The 21453-nt window shown below is 43.9% G+C and overlaps 1 protein-coding gene across 6 annotated transcripts in view; it reads left to right on the top strand.

Moving 5' to 3' along the window:
• mylk4b (myosin light chain kinase family, member 4b) overlaps positions 1-21453 on the top strand; it is a 279264-nt gene that overhangs the window by 219792 nt on the left and 38019 nt on the right. For all 6 annotated transcript variants that reach the window (XM_085989149.1, XM_085989148.1, XM_085989144.1 and 3 more), the window contains 4 exons: positions 822-918; positions 999-1794; positions 15373-15668; positions 19772-19877. In XM_085989149.1, the coding sequence (XP_085845275.1) occupies positions 822-918; positions 999-1794; positions 15373-15668; positions 19772-19877 (1295 nt within the window). The remainder of the gene's footprint in view (positions 1-821; positions 919-998; positions 1795-15372; positions 15669-19771; positions 19878-21453) is intronic.

The following is a 21453-nucleotide window of genomic DNA, read 5'->3' as shown; positions in this document are numbered from 1 at the left end:
TTTTCAGCATCTACCAGTGGGCACCTTTTCACGTCAATGAATGTTCACCATGATTTGTCCCAATTTTACCATTTTGTAATTTAGTTGCTTTCATTATTTTGTTGAGCTTACTCTGAATTCTAGTGGCATTGACCTTCTAAGGAGAAGCGCTTGTATAACTCTGTGGAGTGTGTTTTAGCCCAACGCTAAAATGGGAGCCTCAGCTATGGTCCCAGAATTTGCTGATGCTGCTTTCGACATTTACGCCAGGGACGAAAACAAAGGGAGATATAAGCATGTTCACCTTTACCTATTCCTATATGCATTACCCTATAGTTAAGCACAGAATAGACAATGTGGGAAATGGAAAAATGTTGGGTAATACATCAGTAGATGCTTTTCTGAGGTTGGGTTGAAGGGACATTGTTGGGGCAGAGGAGTTGTTACTCTGCTTCTAGCCATACTATTACATAACCTGGACTGTCTGCTGTTGACCTTGAGTGCCCAAGATGGGACCAAGTTCCATTCTGCAGCACTAACATCTCTCATCTTGAGGAATACAAAATTCATGCAAAAATAGTATAAGAAAAATGAATTCTGTGGTCACCTGAATCATTCAGGGGAGCCTATTGTAATTTTTCTAATCCAGGTACTTAGAGGTTTATCTTTGCCCATAAGGTGGTTAAAATAAATTAATGTGTTTTGAGGCAATAAGAAAGCATTGGGAATCTTGCAATGTTGAGCTCTTATGGAAAGTGTTCAGTTCTCCATGCATCTCTCCGCATGTACTACCGGTTGTCAGTTGGAAGGAAACTTAATAATTGCCTCTCATTGTTTTACAGGTGAAGGATCACAGATCCACTGATGTAAAAGGGAAGCAAAATTTAAATATTAAAGAAATAAAGACCCATCAGACGAAGAAACCTCCAGATTCTACAGGTATGCAAAAATATCTTGTCAATGTACACAAAATAAATAATGTATAAATGTTTTATTTTTTTTCTTCTTTGTTTCCCCAGTGGGGTCAGTTCAGGAGAATCTACACATTTTCTCTGATAAAAAGATCCAGAATTTAAATAAAGAAAATGCTAACAGCTCAAGTGCCTTTGAGATTCAGAACGATGCCAAAGGCCTAACAGAGCACAAAAATGTAACCAAATTAAAAGGAAAGGCTTTTGAAGAAGATGGAGCCTGTGAACCTCAGCCTTCCAGATTGGCAGAGAGCTCAGCTATTGAACCTCAGTCTTCCAGATTGGCTGATTGCTCAACTATTGAACCTCAGTCTTCCAGATTGGCTGATTGCTCAGCTATTGCCCCAGAGTTTGCTGATGCCAATTTAGACATTTATGCCAGTGATGAAAAGAAGGAAGAAGATATAGTTGCTGAGGAACAAACTGAAATAAAGCTTGGGGAGACTTTTACCACTGTGAAGAACCAAACAAGGATCAATAGGCAAAATGATGAGAGGACAGAAAAAAACAAAGTAACGCATGAAAAACTAGGAAATAATAGGACCCGGGAAAAAATGCAAGAAGTAAAAGAGGAGCATGAAAAAGTTGACAAAGAGTTAATGACTGAACCAGAGCCAGAAGGAGAAAAGGAGGACCTGATAGGTGAAGAAAATGAGCAAACAGAAAAAAAAGACAGAAAAGTTGAAAGCAATGAAACGGTCGAGGACACCAGACTTGAACGCGCAGACTCAGAGCTTACTATTACTGAGGGATCCAAAGGGAATGTAGTGTCACAGGTAGAAGAATTACCCGAGGAGCAGCATATTACTTGTCATGGCAAGAACTGCACAGTTTTACTTAACAGGTAGTTATCTTCATCAAACTAAGTTTGTACAGTTTGTCAGTATTTTAAGAAAAAGAGTTTGTTTGTGAATAATTTGCAATTACAAAATCTCACAACCAGAAAAATATCTTAGGAGGAGCAAAATACTCTGAAAGGGAAGAATTACTTTCAATTCAAGGTATTCCACCGTGCTTTTCTCCTTAATTGTGAAGAAAAATCCCACAGTTTTGGAATCAGAAAATAGGCACCCGGTTCCTCAACTCAGAACCAAAACCATTTCCGAAATGGACAATAGTAGCTGAGTTACAGATGTTCCTGAGCCTCTCATCTAGTTGGATGGGAGAACTTCTAAGTTACACAATTTCCTGTTCCATTTCTGAAAAAGGGTAAAAAAAAAACATATCTATTTGTTTTGAAATAATGGATTTATGAGGGAAAATAATGAATACAGCCGATCTTCGATGATGTTGTTCATAGTGAGTTGATGGTTATCCTGTTGTAAAAGGGAGATGCTGGGGGTGTGGGAGTGAGAAATGAATGCGTATCTCCACTGCAAGGATTGGGAAACAAGTTTTTAAGAGTTCTACTCCGAGGCATGGAAGTAAATGCTTTTTGATTTTTTTTTTCCTGGAATACAAATAGAATTTTCTGAACCCACAGCAGACTGAGAAATAAACTTGTTCCCCTCACATCCCACAGTTATGTAAATAAATACGTCACGTTGGAATCAAATCTTTACCTAGACTATCAACTGGATCCTTTAACCCATCTGCTCAGAGTGTGGGTTTTTATAGAGAGGAACAACAAATATAAAAACTAGGAAAAGGTCCAACTAATTTGCATTTTTCTTTTTAAAGTATATCTGAACAGTACTTGATGTTACTCAAAGGGCTTTGCTTAAATAAATGTATTTGGATTCAGGGATTTTATTCAAAATCCCCCTTGCAACCTCAATAACAATACAGCTCTTTTAGAATTTGCTACCTATATTAATTCTTTTCCCACTTGAAGACACGTAAGTAAAGGAAATGCAGCTATTGTAACAATTTAAAGTCGATTACAAAATATGCATAAAACTAAACAAGGTTCAAAATTTTTAAATGCAAAGTTTCATTTGCCACACATTTAACATCGTGGCCGTAAATTGCGGTCAGTGGCGAAGCGAAGGCGTTCGCCGCTGGCCCCGAAGTAAGCTTCCCACAAAGATAATCATAATCAACTTTATTGTCATTGTTAGTGCACAAGTGCAGTACAACGAAATGTAGGCTTGCGGCTCCCGAGAGTGTACATTTAGATTAAGACATTTAAACATTCAACATACATTTGGCTTGTAATACATTAACATAAACATAACCATAATAAAGTGCATTGGCAGATGTGCAGGCTTTAGAGTTTATTTGTGGAGTTCAGTAGGATGACAGCCCTGGGAAAGAAGCTGTTCCTAAATCTGGTCGTACGGTTGCGAATGCATCTGTAGCGTCTCCCAGATGGCAGGAGGGCGAACAGACTGTGGCTGGGGTGGGTAGGGTCTTTGATGATGGACCGTGACCTCCGTAAACAGCGTTTCTGGTATATGTGCTCTATGGTCGGTAGCCGGGTGCCAGTAATGCGTTGGGCAGTTTTGACTACCCGCTGCAGGGCTTTCCGGTTATAGTAGCTACAGCTGCCATACCATACTGTGATACAGTTCGTCAGGATGCTCTCTATTGTGCAGCGGTAAAAGTTAGAGAGGATCAGGGGTGACAGGTTACATCCCTTCAGCCTTCTTAGGAAATATAGGCGCTGCTGGGCCTTCTTCACCAGAGAGGAGGTATTGAGGGACCAGGAGAGGTCTTCCGTGATGTGGACTCCGAGGAACTTAAAGCTGTCCACCCTTTCCACCAGAGCCCCATTGATGTGGATGGGGGTGTGACTTCCGCCTTTAGACTTCCTGAAGTCCACAATGATTTCTTTGGTTTTCTTGATGTTAAGGGCCAGGTTGTTATCGGCGCACCACTTCACGAGATGCTGGACCTCCTCCCTGTAGGCTGACTCATCGTTGTTGGTGATCTGGCCTACTACCGTGGTATCATCCGCAAACTTGATGATGGTGTTGGAACCATGAACAGCCACACAGTCGTGGGTGAAGAGGGAGTAGAGGAGGGGGCTCAGCACACATCCTTGTGGGGCCCTCGTGTTCAGGGTCGGGGGGGGGAGGTGTGGTTACCTAATTTGACAGACTGGGGTCTGTTTGTTAGGAAGTCCAGGGTCCAGTTGCAGAGGGAAGTGTTCAGGCCAAGAGTGTGGAGTTTGGTGGCCAGCTTGTTGGGGACGATAGTGTTGAATGCTGAGCTGTAGTCTATGAACAGCATTCTGATGTAGGTCTCTTTACCATCTAAGTGATTCAGTGCAGAGTGTAGAGCAGTTGTGATTGCATCCTCCGTTGATCTGTTTGCACGATAGGCAAACTGGTGTTGGTCAAGAGAGGCGGGAACACTGGCTTTGATGTGAGCCAGGACCAGTCTCTCGAAACACTTCATTATGATGGGTGTGAGTGTGACAGGTCGATAGTCGTTCAGGCACGTCACAACCGTTTGTTTTGGCACAGGAATAATGGTAGCGGTCTTGAAGCATGTAGGGACTACTGCCTGGGCCAATGACAGATTGAAGATGGCGGTGAAGACATCAGCCAGCTGATCAGCACATTCCTTGAGTACCCGTCCAGGGATGCTATCCGGTCCAGTAGCCTTTCGTGTGTTCACTCTGCGTAGAACACCCCTTACGTCGGAGGTCGACAGAGTGTGCACCTGGTCTTCCGGGGGTGGCAAGGCTTTGGTAGCCGGCTCCCTGTTGTCCCTGTCGAAGCGAGCGTAGAAGTTGTTAAGCTCCTCCGGAAGGGAGGCATCGCTAACCGGGGGGCTGGTGTTTTTGCTCTTGTAGTCAGTGATGGACTGGATGCCTTGCCACATGCGCTGGGGGTCCGAGTTGTTGTAGAAATGATCCTCTATCCGCAGTGTCTGTTTCCTTTTGGCAGTCCTGATACCCTTTTTTAGGTTGGTCCTAGCTGCACTGTAAGCCGCCGTGTCGCCAGATTTAAATGCTGCGTCGTGTGCTTTCAACAGCGAGCGGACCTCTCCATTCATCCAGGGTTTCTGGTTGGGGTATGTCCTGATATTTTTATGGGTCGTGACGACCTTGACGCAACTGTTAATGTAGAATAGCACTGTGGATGCGTATTCCTCGATGTCATTATGGGCAAACATGCCCCAATCAGTGCGTTCGAAGCAATCCTGAAGCTCCGAGACTGCCCCCTCTGGCCATACTTTCACTGATCTCACTGATGTTCTCACTCTTTTGATGAGCGGTTTGTATGCTGGGGCTAGAAACAGGGAGAGGTGGTCAGACTTCCCAAGGTGGGGGCAGGGAATGGCCTTATAAGCGTCTACAATGCTCGTGGAGACTTGATCCAGTGTGTTCTCCCCTCTTGTGGGGAGAACACACTGGATCTCCCCTCGCGATCCCTGTGGAGAGAAGCTCGGCTTTTCCGACGTACGGTTGAAATCAACATAGTACAGTGGGAATCCCATAGCGCGAGCCACTGTGATGTCAACAAGCTGTCTAAGCAGCCAATCACAATGCAGAATTCTCACAGACCGCAAACCAGGAAATAGAAAGCACTCACTTTTAAAAAAATTTACAGAGAGTGAAATAAAGATTGGGAAATGCACACTGGTTAAGGTAGAAGCTAAAATATCATGAACAAACTTTAAAAAATATATATTTTTAAATTAATTTTAAAACCTAATAATTTTTAACTTAATGGAACAAATTGACATTCCACCAATTATAAAATTCATTTTTCAGGGCCAGAACGGGTTGTTTATCAGTAGTTATCAGCGTTAAAAATCCTGTTACACCTCATTTGAATGGGTCTAACCTTTTATGGGGTTTCTAACAGCGATATTTGTTCGGAAAAGGGGGAAATTTTCATCAGATCAGTGATTTCACTGACTGCTGGCTCTGTGGGGTGGGGGGAGCACAGCGCAGCCAGTGTCGGAGCAGTGAATGACAGACCGCAACTTCAGGATTTCCGTGTTAGGCTGCGCCTGTGCTAAATCCTGGAGTTGCAGTCAGTTTCACAGGCGAAATGACGGTGGACGCTGCCAGTTCGGCGTCACCAGGACTGCAAGTTCCCGGTCAATTATATTTTGCTAAATAAACAACCCCTTAAATCTTGTAACTTGGATTCTTTTCTTCAGCAATGTGACCTAAGAAAAAGTAAACGCTTTATCCTGTTATAATGTTTTGTACAAACCTGCCACAATTCCACTTATTTTCACTGCCCCTCAAAATTGTTTCACTGGCAGGTTTAGTCTTCAGTAATTTTCCATTGATGCATGGTTGCAGAAGAGGAAGGGGCCATCAAACAGCAGTTCCTGGCATGCTCCATTAATTGCCAGACTGGGTATCAATCATGAAAAACTCTGGTAGTTGTAGGCACAGACGCATATGGTTAGTTGTAGCCTGCTACCTCTTCAGCTGAAAATGATGGCCCGTATTTTCCGATGCTTACGGGTGCGTACGCGCTGTGTACACACCCGTAGGGACATCGGAAATGCCGGTTTCAGGCATGCGAATCCTCTTGACAGATCCTCCGCCTGCCCTGGAGAAGGGCTTCTGCGGGTGGAGAGTTCCGCTTTCTGCAGAATCTCCGCCCACTGAAATCACTTAGAAATCTTACGCCTGGTAAAAGCAGGTGTAAGGTCTGCTTTTACCAGCATAAGAGTTTAAAAAAGTAAAAAAAAATATATTTTTTTCACTCATTTATAATTTAAAAATACTTTTAAAAAAAGGTAAGTTTATTTTTAGCCCTGTAAAAAACTTTAATTAGTTTTTTCAAAAAATTAAATTTTTGTTTAAAATATTTAATTTAATTTTAACTCATTTTAAAAACGTGATGGTTTTTAAAAAATTTATTTAATGTTTTGATGTCTTTTTTCAGTGATCCCCATTCATACTTTTGACGGGTCTATTTGTCAAAAGTATGAAGGGAGATTCCCTTCTCCTATTGGCTGGCCTGGCCCACGTGATCCCAGGGACGCTTGTGAACCGCCTGCGTCCCTGGGATACCTGGGCCTTGCACATTTCGACTGTGGACAGGCCCAGGATCGGAAGTGTCCGCACCTCGGGAGCTCTCAGGTAAGAGTGTAGATTTTTTTCCGATAGGAGGCATCCGCACACAGGAAACCTCCTATCGGAAATTATGAGCCGATAGCTTTTGGAAGCACCATGAACTTAAGCCTTAAGCTTCTTAGAGAGGCACAGGCCTCCAACAGAAATTGTTGTTGAAGACATTTCAAATACAATAAAATCACAGGTAAGTTCCTAACAAATTTAATATCGTTATTATATTACAAACTTTCTTTCAGCTTAGGGAAGTAAGCAAGAGAGCATGTGAAAGGATTTTCAAAAATATTTGCAGGGACTTCATTGGTTTCTCTTTTTTATTGATAGCTTATGATGACTGCTGATTATTAATGAATTGTTATCATATGCCCTTAGTGGTGCTTATTGAACTGATTTTGAATTTTTTTTTTTAAGTATTCATTCTCGGGATGTGGGCGTCGCTGGCAAGGCCAGCCTTTATTGCCCATCCCTAGTTGCCCTTGAGAAGGTGGTGGTGGTGAGCTGCCGCCTTGAACCGCTGCAGTCCGTGTGGTGAAGGTACGCCCGCAGTGCTGTTAGGTAGGGAGTTCCAGGAAGGATGATATATTTCCAAGTCAGGATGGTGTGTGACTTGGAGGGGAACTTGGAGGTGCTGGTGTTCCCATTACCTTTAAGATTGTACAATTTAATTTATATTGCCTCTCTTCATTCTTCCTTCCAAAATGCATCACTTCACACTCCTGTGTTAAATTTCATCTGCCATGTTTCTGCCCATTTCACCAGTCTGTCGATGTCCTCCTGAAGTCTGTTACTATCCTCCTCACTGTTTACTTTTTTTCTGAGTTTCATGTCACCTGCAGACTTTAAAATTATGCCCTGTATACCTAAGTTCAGGTCATTAATATACATCAAAAAGAGTAGTGGTCCTCATAGTGACTCCTGGGGGACACCACTGTACACTTCTCTCCAGTCTGAAAAACAACTGTTCACCACTACTTTCTGCTTTTTGTCCCTTAGCCAATTTCGTATCCATGCTGCCACTGTCCCTTTAATCCCATGGGCTTCAATTTTGCTAACAAGTCTATCAAACGCCTTTTGAAAGTGCATATACTTCAGCTGCACGAATCTCATCAACCCAATTTCATCAAAGAACTTAATCAAGTTAGTCAAACACAATTTGCCTTTAACAAATCTGTGCTGGCTGTCATTTATTAACCCATGTATTTCCAAGTGGCAATTAATGTTGTCCCAGATTATTGTCTTCTAAAAGTCCCCCCGCCATCAACGTTAGGTTGACTGAACTGTAGTTACTTGGTAGACCCCTCTCCCCTTTTTTGAACAGAGGTGTAACATTTGCAATCCTCCAGTCCACTGACACCACTCCCATATCTAAGAAGGATTGAAAGATTATGGCCAGAGCCTGTGCTATTTCCACCCTTACTTCCCTCAGCAACATAGGATGCATCCCATCTGGACTTGGTGACATTTCTACTTTGAGTGCTGCCAACCTTTAAAGTACCTCTTTATCTATTTTTATCCTATCCAATTTCTCTACAACCTCCTCCTTTACTGTGACATTGGCAGCATCTTCTTTTGTGAAGACAGGTGCAAAATACTCATTTAGTACCTCAGCCATACCCTCCGCTTCCACAAGATCTCCTTTTTGCTCCCTAATCGGACCCACCCTTCCTTTGACCATCCTTTTACTATTTATATGTTTATAAAAGACTTTAGTGTCCCCTTTTATGTTACCCACTAATCTATTCTGATACACTCTCTTTGCCCCTCTTTCCTTTTTCAATTATTTCCTGTACTTTCTGTTTTCAGCTTGGTTCTCTACTGCATTACGAACCTAACATTTATCATAAGCTGCCTTTTTCTGTTTCATTTTAATCTCCATACCTTTAGTCATCCAGGGAGCTCTAGCTTTGCATGCCCTTCCTTTCCCCCTTGTGGGAAGGTGTCCAATCTGTACTCGAACTATCTCCTCTCTGAAGGTCTCTCAATGCTCATTTACTATTTTACCTGCCGATCTTTGATTCCAATACACCTGGGCCAGATCCCTTTCAACTCACTGATATTAGCCCTCCTCCTGTTAAGTATTTTCACATTTGATTGTTCCTTGTTCTTTTCCATAAGTACTCTACACCAAATATTGTGATCCCTGTTTCCCAAATGCTCTTCCAGTGAAACATACTCCACTTGCCCCACTTTATTCCCCAGAACTAGATTCCTTCCTTGTTGGACTCAAAACATATTGGCCTGTAAATTCCATTCCCTACGGGTGTGTACGCACTGTGTACTCACCCATAGGGCCAACGGAAGTGCCGGTTTTAGTCATGCGCTGGAAACCGGAACTTCCGTTCTCTGAAGAAAGGGCTTCACAGCTCAAACGCCTGCGCCGGATAGGCAGCGCATACGGCTGGAACTTCCGTATTTTTCATAGTTGCTGCAGTCCAGGTAAGTCAGAAACTGCTGCGCCTAGAAAATCAGGCGCAAGGCCTGCTTTTAGCAGGCTAACAGTTGAAGTAAGTAAAAAAAAAAAAAAAAAATTTTCCACTGTTTTATCATTTTAAAATATTTTAAAGAAAGGTAAGTTTATTTTTAGCCCCGTTAAAAACTTTAATTATTTTTATTTTTAATTTAAATTTTTGTTTAAAAAAGCTAATTTATGTAATTTGATAGTCATTTTAAAAATGTGAAGTTTAAAAAAAATATATTTGAAATTTTACTTATGTTTTGGGGCTGATCTCTATTCATAGATTTGACAGGTCTTCCTGTCAAATCTATGAATGGAGATTCTCTGCTCTGATTGGCTCCCCATGGCCCACGTGATCCCAGGGACGCTGCGAACTACATGCGCCCCTGGGATACGCGTGCCCTACGCGCCGGCAGTTTGGAGAGGCACAGCAATGGAATTCTGCGCCTCCCGGGAGCCCTCCGGTCCAGGCGCAGATTTTTCCAAATTGCAGCCCTCCGCCCGCGGGGGGGGGGGGGGCTGCGAACGGAATTTCTGGGCCACTGATTAAGAAAGTTCGCTTGTACACATTTCAGGAATTTTTCGTCCTCTTTTCCTTTTTTAGTGTTACTTTCCCAGTTTATATTAGGATAATTGGGCAGCACGGTGGCATAGTGGTTAGCACTGTTGCCTCACAGCGCCAGGGACCCGGGTTCGAATCCGGCCTCGGGCGACTGTCTGTGTGGAGTTTGCACATTCTCCCCGTGTTTGCGTGGGTTTTCTCCAGGTGCTCTGGTTTCCTCCCACAGTCCAAAGATGTGCGGGTTAGGTTGATTGGCTATGATAAATTGACCCTTAGTGTTAGGGGGATTAAATACATGGGGTTACGGGGATAGGGTGGGATATGTGTCGGTGCAGGCTCGATGGGCCGAAATGGCCTCTATCTGCACTGTGGGGTTTCTGTGTGATTCTGTGAATTGAAGTCCCCCATTATCAATACTCTATTGTTCTTGCATTTTTCTGAAATTCATCTGCAAATTTTCTCCTCTACCTCCTTCTCATTATTTGGTGGCCTATAGTATACACCCTGCAGCCTAACCACTTCTCTTCTGTTCCTTAACTCTACTCAAATAGATTCTATCTCTGAATCCTCAAGTACGTCGTCCCTTACCAGGGCTGTAACAGTGGGCTGGATTCTACCAACCTCGGCGGGTCCGTGGCGGGTGACGTCGGTAGCGAGTCCTGGCCTTGCTGCTGGTTCTAGCCCACTGTCCAAAATGATTTTCCCCTGATTGGGCTTGGTAAGCCCCGCCCAGCATATTTGCTGGCCAATTGAAGGAAGCGGGTCTGATGATGTAATTTGATGATGCGTCATCAGTGGGTTTCCTTAAAGGGAACATGCGCAAATTGATTTTGACAGTTGTGCTGTCAGTGTTCTACAGCAGAAGAGACCACCCCAGGAGACCAATGCAGCCTGGTTGCACATTGCACAGGAGGACACAAGCAGGGATGTCGTCAGGAGGACCAGGCTGCAGTGGTGCAAACCTTTCAATTACCTCAGTAGATCACGAAACGTTACTGCAAAGCCACACTCAACCTCATCCTGCTGTGCCACTCATCAAATCCCCATCACTCTGCCTTCCCTACTCTATTCCTGCACATCCTTACTTACACCAACTTACCTTGCACCTCCACCCATCCCTCTCTATCACTTCCCCATCTCACTAGCCACCCCTCACACTCACCCTCATCCTAGTCCAATCATACCAACTAACAACACACAAGGGTAGGCACTTGGGTGTTTTATGCAATGTTCATGTAAAGTTTCTCTTAATGTGCTGTCAAACATTGAAACCTTTATTTTCAACACTTTGCATTCTTGGACAGATTTGTGTGCACCTTTGGAAGTGGCTTAGTGAGTTGCAGTGAATGGTGAGACATAACGGTACCTCCCGCAATGGTGATGAGTGTGAAATAAATGGCTTGGGCATTGTAGGGATGCTTTATGGTGTTGGTGTGGGGTGGTGCCAACCTGGCACATCATGTGGCAGCCAGGGTGTACAGCGTCAAGTGAAGTAAATCTGGCTATGGTGAGGCCATCCCTGGCCTCTTGGGGAGCAATGTGGTCGGGTGCTGATGCCATCTGTCCTGTGCAGCATCAGGTGATTGCGGAGAAGGTTGGGTGGATGTCGGTGATGCTGGTGTGCCTGGTGATGGTGGTGTTGGGGCTGATCGTGGTCAGATTCTGAGGACCAAGATGAAACCGTATAAAGTGCACCCATGCTGATGGAATAAATGGTAGGTGAAGTAGAGATGACAGAACCAATCTGTCAATGTTGGGAGAGGTAATGATGTCAGACTGGATGGAGACTTGTGTAAAGACTTGCAGCATCCTGAATCTGTAGTGGAACTGCAGTTTAGAGAAGCTAGTGGTTAAGGGAACATTTCTCAATCAGCTGGGAGCTTTGACTTTACATTTGAAGCTGTCAACTCAACAGCTGATTCAATGGCCACTGACCTCCCACCTCAGCTTCACAGACAAGGTCTAGTCACAACGGGAAACGGTGGGTGACCTGTCAAATTCAAAATGCTGGGGAAAAAAGCATTGTTAAGTGTCTATAAACAAGCCAGTAATCGTTTGAATTGGTTCCCCTGCTGCTGCCTGTCAGGTCTGCTCAGCGCTGGCAGACTCGACATTGGGAAAAGCAGGTGTGCGCATTTTGACAGTGGGTGCCTGACTCGCTGTCAATCATTTAAATTTCACAGTTGACCTGCCACCAATTGTGTCCGCTGAGCGCTGGCAGAATCATGGCCAATGAGAGGGTGGCCAAGAGAAGGAGCGAGGGAAACAAAGAGAGAAATATACAGACAGAATGTCTTTCTTCATCCTAATTTGAGTTCCTTTAAAAAATACAAATATGTTGATTTTTGAAAGCAAACAAAATCTCAAATTATCACCCATGTTTTCTTCATAGTTAGAAAATATAAATATTCAATTTATTGATACCTTTGAGATTAAGGTAGATATGGGAGAGTCAGAAAGAGGGAGAGACAGAAATATAGGGTGTAACTTTCAACTTTGGTGGGGGCCAAGTGGTAAGGAAAACGGGCAGGATGTATAATGGGCAGCTGATCCGATAGTGCCCATTTTACGATTCTGCTGAAGTTGCCGGTTCTGGCCATAGACATAAAGCAAGAGAGACACAGATGGAGAAACAGAGACAGACAGACAGATAAAGATGTATACCTCCAGGAATTATTCACAAAACATCAAATTTAATGTTTGCAGAGATCTTTTATAAAGTTACAAACTAGTGCTACAAGACATAGGAAGCTCCTAACCCACAGTACTGTCATTCCTATACTCATCCTCTCGCCTCACTGCCAACAGATATCAGAAATTTACCACTGAGCAAATTCCATCCCAAAGTTCTGCCAAACTCCATATTCTCCTTCCACGGTGACCACGTAACCCCCCACCCCCACCCCCACCCCCCACACCCATCCCAACCACTCACCCAAGTTCTGGCAAAGCCCAGGAAATTCTGCAGTGCAACCAAAGGGCAGGACTATCTGCAGTGCTCACAAAATGGAGGACCACCACCTGTGCATCTAAACCTCCACTCCACTACCAATTACTGCCAAATATCAGGGGATAAATTCTCAGGTTCACTGCTTAAGCGGTAATCAAGCAGAATGGATAGCCTGCCCATTGTAGAATTTGCTTTCCATTGATTTAACCCCAGATATCTACCTATAATTGGTGCGTTGTGCATAAAATCTTGCTATGTATTCTCAGTATTAAAACTGGTAAGGTATTAAAAAAAACATGTAGCTATTGAATATATATCTATATCTTATCAATGTCTAACATATGAATGCACTTCCTGTCTACAAAACCTTACTTCCGTTGTCATTCTTTTTATCACTCTTTTAAGTCAAATTTCTTCGTATTATAAATTCCTATGTCCACATTTAGAATGGAAATCACCTGCATAATCCTGTAATTGCACAATCTGTCCGCCGGGTGGCTATTCCTGAAAAATCATTCAAAATGTTTCCTGAAAAATTTTACTCTGAAAATTTTTCAAATGCCATTTTTTCTCAGTAACTGAAATGTTTAATGTCCAAAGTAAGCACTTAAACCAAACTTAAAAATCTAAAAGTTACACAATAACATGATTACACTTATCAGTTGAATTGTTTCCTACGTCTTTGTAATGTCTTTGTTAAAGTTTTTACTTGAAAGCCTCAGCTTGGACATGGCATTTTTGCCCTGAGCTGTGACACCGTGAGTTGAGTTGCAATTGTGCAGTTTGAGAATGTGCACTGTATTTAATTTCCCAGAACGCATTAGTACTTTTAAGTCAACTTTACTGATGGAATATTTTTCTTCGGTTTCTGGTCAGATGTTTTTCTAAATTATTTGAAGAAAAGCTAGAGGACACATTTCAAAGCTTTATTCAAGTAATGTTTATGCTAACTGTATTGTCAGAGAGATAATATTTGTCATTGTGTGCATGTGAGAGAAAATGAAAAAAATAACAGGTTACTGAGCGCACATCTATTGTAGCTTTTGTTGTGCGTTCTATACATTTCACGAAGTATGTTAAGCTAAGAGAGCAGTTACTTTCAAGAGGGGCGAGAGGCAGAGATTGGTGTTGGAGAAACAGAGGGAGGTGAGGGAGGGGTGAGAAGAATAGAGCGAGGGTGAGAAAGTGAGAGGCATAGACAGCGTGTCTATTTTTCATGCTAAAGTTCAATCTTCAAAAACAAACACAGTTGAAATTTTTATGTCAATTAGTTATCTAACCTTTGGAAAAAGTAAATGCTAATTGCCTCTGGCCTCACCACTGTCCTTGGTGTGAGTGGTTGGGATTTGGGGGAGTGGATGGAGGATTAAGGATGAGGTGGGGGACAGAAGAGTAAGGAGGTACAGGGGTTGAGCAGATAGTTCAAAGGGGAAGAGGTAGGCGAAGTGATGGTAGTAAGGACGTGGTAGAAAGGAAAGAGGGTAGTGGGAAGGTGAAGGGATTGGGAATAAAATGGCAGTGAGGAGTGCAGCTTGATCCATTACTCATAATTGTCCACTGTAAATAAAACCTGGTTTAATCCTGATTAATATGGTTGTACTCGAGCATCATCGTACTGTGCCATGGAATAGGTCACAGGCCATTGCTTGCACTTCCCTGAAGAACAGATTCTGATTTCAGTGGTATTATTAGGAGGTACAGAAAATAGTTTTTTTTTAATTCGTTTATGGGATGTGGGCGTCGCTGGCAAGGCCAGCATTTATTGCCTATCCCTAATTGTCCTTGAGAAGGTAGTGGTGAGCTGCCTTCTTGAACCGCTGCAGTCCGTGTGGTGAAGGTACTCACACAGTTCTGTTAGGGAGGGAGTTCCAGGATTTGGACCCAGCGATGATGAACGATCGGCCGATATACTTCTAAGTCAGGATGGTATGTGACTTGGAGGGGAACTTGGAGGTGGTGGTGTTCCCATGCGCCTGCTGCCCTTGTCCTTCTAGGTGGATGAGGTCGCGGGTTTGGGAGGTGCTGCCGAAGAAGCCTTGGCAAGTTGCTGCAGTGCATCTTGTAGATGGTACACACTGCAGCCACGGTACGCCGGTGGTAGAGGGAGAGAATGTTTAAGGTGGTGGATGGGGTGCCAATCAAGCAGGCTGCTTTGTCCTGGACAGGTTAGGTGCTTTCCCAAAGTGGGAAAAGGAAGACTGGACCATAAGTCATGAGGACTCTTTCCCAGCCGCTGAGGCCTCAGAGTAGGATGACAGCCGAGTCTCTCAGCCAAAGAATGGTGTTTCATTTGGGAGAATCTAAAAAAGGTTTAGAAAAGTAACACTGGAGGAGGAGACAAGTCTGATTGTAGCTCGAGTATTATTGAAGACCATCAAATAGTGGAATTTAAATTAAAAATTCAACAGCTGAGTCCTTCCTTTTGAACATAAAAATATTGTATAACTTTGTTACTTTTGAAAGATATGAAGATAGTGAAAGAGAAGCTGAAGCTTTATTAGCAGCGGCAGCAGAACCTGAGGAAGGTACGTCACAGAATACTGAGCAAGAAGAAGCCAAAGATCTGAGCACTGCCAGTAACAGAGTGACCGAGGAAGACTTGACGAAAGATGACAACAAAAAGAGCAGAGTGGAGGAAAAAGACTGCAGTCAGGAATGCACATCTGAACCTGCCTCACATCAGAAGACTACAACATCCACTGCTAGTCAGAAAGACAACAATCAGGCAACCACAGAGGAGAGTCGACACATTGTGATTGGCAAGTAGAGACCGACTTATATCTTGCTGTTCTGAGCACAGAGCTTGAGAAGGTTAGTAGTGTCAGTGCGAAGTGGCACCAATGCTAAATGCGTGGAATGCAAATCAGGCTGTCAAAGCCCAATCTGACTCCGAAGTGAAGCAGAATGAGACTACCTCCCCTGGGGCGACTCTCTGCTCATCAGTCCAAATGTCAGGTCGAGTTCTAACTCCGGATTCAGACTGCATTTACACTATAATTGCAGCGAGAGTTGCAGGCCCCGATATTCCTCTCCTATGCATATGCTCAGTTTCCAAGTTCGAAGGAGAGAGAAATCAGGGCCATATGATGAATGCCCCTGCTTTGCATAAATAAATATTTTCTCGGCATCTTACAGTGCATTCACAGTACAAGGTTGGCATTGGTGTTAAGCAGTTTCAGCATCGCACTGACACTAAACTTGTGGAGTGTAAATTGAGTGTCAAGACCCAAATTGACTCCAAAGTCAAGAGGACAGCTATTACCTTCTCTGGGGTGCTTCACTCTGCGCCCCACAGATGCCGACTGATCTGCTGCGTGTTTCCAACATTTTCTATTTTTATTTCAGATTTGCTGTATTAATGCTCTTTATTTTAATTAAGTCCTGGATGGTTTGTGAAATATAAAGTTTTATCTGATATGTATTGGGTTACAAACTGTTATTGGAAAAAAACCTTACCTTTGTGAGATTTCTCTGGGTGAGGTATAGCGAAACCGTAAACATGTTCCTAATAAAGGGGTTCACGTTTTTACTAGGTCTAGCACACATAGAAATCTTCATGTTCTTAAACTATCTAAGACCGGAACCAATCCCTGAACATGTCTTTGATTTATTTCTCCATTTTATTCCTTTCTCTGTTCCACTTCAAATTGAGTCATGTTCGCTTGACCCTGGTCTTGTTCCCCTCTCTCTATGTGGTCCCCTCAACTTGATCTTGTCTCTTTGTCTGCTCCCAAAATCTCTCTTGCTCCCAATCTTCTTCTACTCCTACTGTCTGCATTTAGTTCCATTTAGCTGTCTCTACCAAATGATTAAAAGAAATCTGTTAGAGCTGCCTCGGTTCATTGGCAAATATCTGTTCACATGGCAGTGAGTCTGGAAGTGGCTGAAGCTTTAGCTTTCATCAGAATATTAGACTGAGAATGGCAAAGAAAAGAAGTGCAGTTCAGCTTGAAATTAGTGTGAGATCTTCTACTCAATCCATAAATGAATCTAGTGGTGTAACAATTAAAGGATGGAGGCAATGAACCAAATTATTGGTGTTCGGGGTAAAGCAGGCCCTGGTTGACATAAGGGTGGTTTTAACCCTACCCACCCGACGATAACCAGAACATAGGAACAGGTGTAGACTATTCAGTAGCTCGAGCCTGTTCCATCATTCTATTAGATCATGGCTGAGCTGTACCTCAACTCAATTTATCCGCCTTTGATCCCCATCCCTTGATACCCTTACCTAATAAAATTCTGTCTTGAAAATTTCAGTTGACCCAGTACTCACAGCCTTTTGGGAGATATAATTCCAGATTGCCACAACCCTTTGTGTGATTCTGGATTTCACTCCTGAATGACTCGGCTCTAACTTTAAGATTGTGACCCTTTGTTCTGGATTTTTTCACCCGAGGAAATTACTTCTTTGTATCTACCCTATTGAATCCCATTATCATTTTAAACACCTCAACCTTCTAAAGTCAGGGCAATATAAGCCCAACTTATGGAAACTGTCCTCATATAATTTAACCCTTTAAGCCCTGATATCATTCTAGTGCTGTACCATCTCCAAGACCAATCGGTCCTTCCTGAGGTTCGGTGCCCAAAACTCAATGCAATACTCCAGATGGGGTCTGGCCGAGGCTCTATACAACTGAACCATAACTGAACCATTGTATTCCAGCTCCTTTGAGATAAAAGCCAACATTCTATTAGCCTTTTTGATTGCTTGTTGTACCTGTCTACTGGCTTTTAATGATTTGTGTAGTTGGACTCCCAAATCTCTGCTCCTGCACAGTGCCAAGTTTCTCACCATTTAGAAAATACTCTGATTTATCTTTCTGGGGTCCAAAGTGGATGACCTCACACTTTCCCACATTGAACTCCATTTGCCATTGTTTTGTTTACTCACTTAATCTATGTCCATTTGCAACTTCCTGCTCCCATCTGCACTACTGACTCTACCTCCTAACTTAGTGTCATCTGCAAACTTGGCTACACAACTCTCTATCCTTCATCCAAGTCATTAATAAATACAGTGAAAAGCTGAGGCCCCAGAACAGATCCCTGGAGAACACCACTTATCACATCCCACTAGTCAGATTACCCACTCTCTCTCTCTCCTACTTCTCAACCAATTTCCAACCCAAGTCCAAATTCTACCTCCAATTCCATGCGCTAATAATCTCTGGAACCTTACAGAAGGCCTTCTGGAAGTCCATATAGATAACATCCATAGACACACCCTTATCTACCTTATTAGTGATCACCTCAAAAAGTTCAACTAGATTAGCCAGACATGACTTATCTTGACCAAACCCATGTTGGCTCTCCCTGAACAGCTCACACTTGTTCAAGTGCTCAGTCACTCTGTCCCTGATGATAGATTCTAGCGACTTCCCCAAAACTGATCCTATACTGATGGATCTGTAGTTCTCTTCTTAAATAATGGAATGACATTCTGAGCGGGTCCCGACTGCAAATTTTAACTCGTGGCCTGAGTAGCGAAGCCCTTGTGGCTGTCCCGCCAAGTGAAGACAGCGGGAAGAGGAGCCGGGGCCAGAGGTACCTCAAACAGGTAAGGTCTTAACTTGTTAAAATGTTCCTTGTGGGACCAAGAGGAACAGAAGTGCCCCTCCTCCAGGGTCACTTTAATTCACCGCTCCATTCCCACTCAGACCTCACCATCCTCGGCCTCTTGCATTGTTTCACGGATGCTCAGCATAAGCTGGAGGAACAGCACCTCATCTTTCGATTAGGCACTCTACAGCCCTCTGGACTCAACATAGAGTTCAACAATTTCAGATCATAATCTCAGCCCCTATCACATATATATACATTTATTATTATTTTTTTATCCACACTTTTTGTTTGGCCTTTTTTTTTCCCTCCCACATGGCAGCTGTCCTTCATTCTGCCAGCGCAATTCTCACTTCATCTAGAGCCATCCTTTGTTCCTTAACCTGTCCCATTACCACCTCCTCTTGCCTTGAATATCTCTTAATGTCTCTCAATGTCTCTTAATCGCTCCTGCTTTCTATCCTTCCCGTTTGTTCTTTCATTCCCTCCCCCTTTTCCCAGCCCCCAAACCTGCTTTCCTTTTCCTGTTTTTTTCCAGTTCTGACGAAAGGTCATCGCCCTGAAACGTTAACTCTGTTTCTTTCTTCATGGATGCTGCCCTGGCCTGCTGAGTTTTTCCAGCGTCTTCTGTTGTTATTTCGGATTTCCAGCATCCGCAGTATTTTGCTATCCCACAAGAAAGGTTTAGGCCTCCCCTGGGCTTCCCCCGCCCACCCCTCCATTTCCTCCCACGAGACCCTTCCAAAACCTTATTGCAGGCGACCATACCTCTGGCGCTGACCGGCGGCCTCCTGCCACCCAAAATTCCACTCCCGCCCACTGGCCTGCTGTCAATTCCTGCCCGTTTTGGCCGGGCAACTGACGGGTAGCAAGCAATTGATGCCCGGGCGTTAAAATCGGCCGGGCCTCACATTGTGCCGGTCAGGGGTTTGTGGCACATCATGCCCTTCGCCCACCTGATTCCCACTCCTGGTGAAAATCAGGGCTGTTGATGAAGCATTACACGGAGAAAATGACCATATTTGTCCCTGTAGCATGTGCTTTACAATATGGTTGAGTTGAGGACAGTTCTACTGCCAATTCCCATGGCCACATTTTGACCAATATGTATTGTCCCTTTTGAAAGTTTTCATGAGTGTATATCCACCAAGTCTTTGATTTAGATCTTTGACTGTTACTCCATTCTAGTACAATCTCAGAACAGTTAATGTCAAGCCTTCAGTGTCCTCTGATCTCTTTCCTTACAACAGATGCACAAGTGCCAAAATATTTGCATATTTTATCTTTCCTGGTCTAGATGACGGCCCAGCTCCGCCTGCTCCATTTGAACATCGGATTGTCTCAGCAAACCTTGCACAAATCAGCAATTACTATACAATACAGAAATCTGAAGTTCTTGGAGGGTCAGTTCTATTTAATGTTCATCTGAAAATTATTAATTGTTAAAGATTCATTGGGGGTAATTTAAACCCCCCACGATGGGTGGAAGAGAGTCAGTGGGGGTGGGGTGGGGGTGGGTGCTATATTGGCAAATTTGTAAAACCTGCCTCTAACCCACCGCAAACGCACCTGCTTCTGTTTTAACCGCGGCAGGTTTGGAGTCGGCTGAGTAACCCGCTCTAGAGAGGCAGGTCCATCATCATTATAATATGTAAAGTGTCAGCTGTGGCTCAGTGGGTAGCACCCTTGCCTCTTAATCATGAAGATTGTGGGTTCAAGTCCCACTCCATGACATTTTGTTCCCGATGGTCGGGGAGTCCAGAACCAGGGGTCACAATCTAAAGATAAGGGGTAAGCCATTTAGGACAGAAATGAGGAGGAATTTCTTCACTCAGAGAGTGGTGAACCTGTGGAATTCTCTACCACAGAAGACAGTAGAGGCCAATTCATTAAATATATTCAAGAAGGAGTTGGATATATTTCTTAAGGCTAAAGGGATCAAGGGGTATGGGGAGAAAGCAGGGACCGGGTACTGAATTTGGATGATCAGCCATGATCGCATTGAATGGCGGAGCAGGCTCGAGGGGCCGAATGGCCTACTCCTGCTCCTATCTTCTATGTTTCTATGTAAATGAGGCTCCATTCCTGATATTTTGGCAGCCATTTGTATTTAACACTGGCTGGTCGGGTTTCCCAGGGCTCAGGGAAATCCGGCAGCTAAAGGGAGCAGCTGTATCCAGCAGGTAAGTGCTTTTCCGGCGCTGTTTGTGGGCCAGGAGGAGCAGGAATGCTTCCCCTTGGCCCCCCCACTAAATCTTCTGCCATGTTCGGCTGACCCCCCCCGACCCCGCCCCTCCAAATCCGGAATTTCTTCCAGTCCCCCCTCCATCCCGATTGCCAGCCCAACTTCCCCCACCAACCCTGCAATCTCCCCCAGTCCCCGTTCCATCCAGATTGCTGGTCCGACTACCCCCACCACCAACCTCCAATGTTTCTCGGTTGCTGAGGACAGATCCCAACAATCCCCAGCTCCGGCCTTCTACCGCTGGCTTTCCCACCTGGCAGCCGGCCAGCATCTCAATCTGTCCAGTTGCTGGGCGGGAACCAGAGTAAAAGAATGATAGAGGTCCTGACGTTAAATTCACCTTCGCCTCCCCGTCCTTGCCTCCCCGCCTCCACGGAAATATCGTGGCTATTGCCTTTGTGTCAGAGGAGGGATAACAACAGAACAGCCGTGCGTTTATTGGGGAATGCATGGTGGTGCTTTTTAATTTTGAGCTGCAGCATCTTGTCAGTGTTGACGGTGTCTTTTATATTGCATCATCTGCACAGCTGAAAACTCATCTGATCAAAGATCAAACCACCCCAACTAAAATGAGCTCTATGCTTGTCAAGCATTTGGGGAGACTGTCTTGTGGAGGGGTCAAATCCGTACAGTTAATACAAGAATGGTTTGGTCAGTGGATTGTAATGATCAGTGCGATAGTCGTGCATATTAATTCATCAATTAAATTAACAAAATAAGACTCTAATCCTGCA

Source organism: Somniosus microcephalus, chromosome 5, assembly GCF_052327205.1.
Source record: "Somniosus microcephalus isolate GS21.2 chromosome 5, FLI_Smic_1.0, whole genome shotgun sequence".
Taxonomy (NCBI): domain Eukaryota; kingdom Metazoa; phylum Chordata; class Chondrichthyes; order Squaliformes; family Somniosidae; genus Somniosus; species Somniosus microcephalus.
The sequence above is the reverse complement of the archived record's forward strand: the minus strand, read 5'-3'. Positions and strand labels throughout refer to the sequence as shown.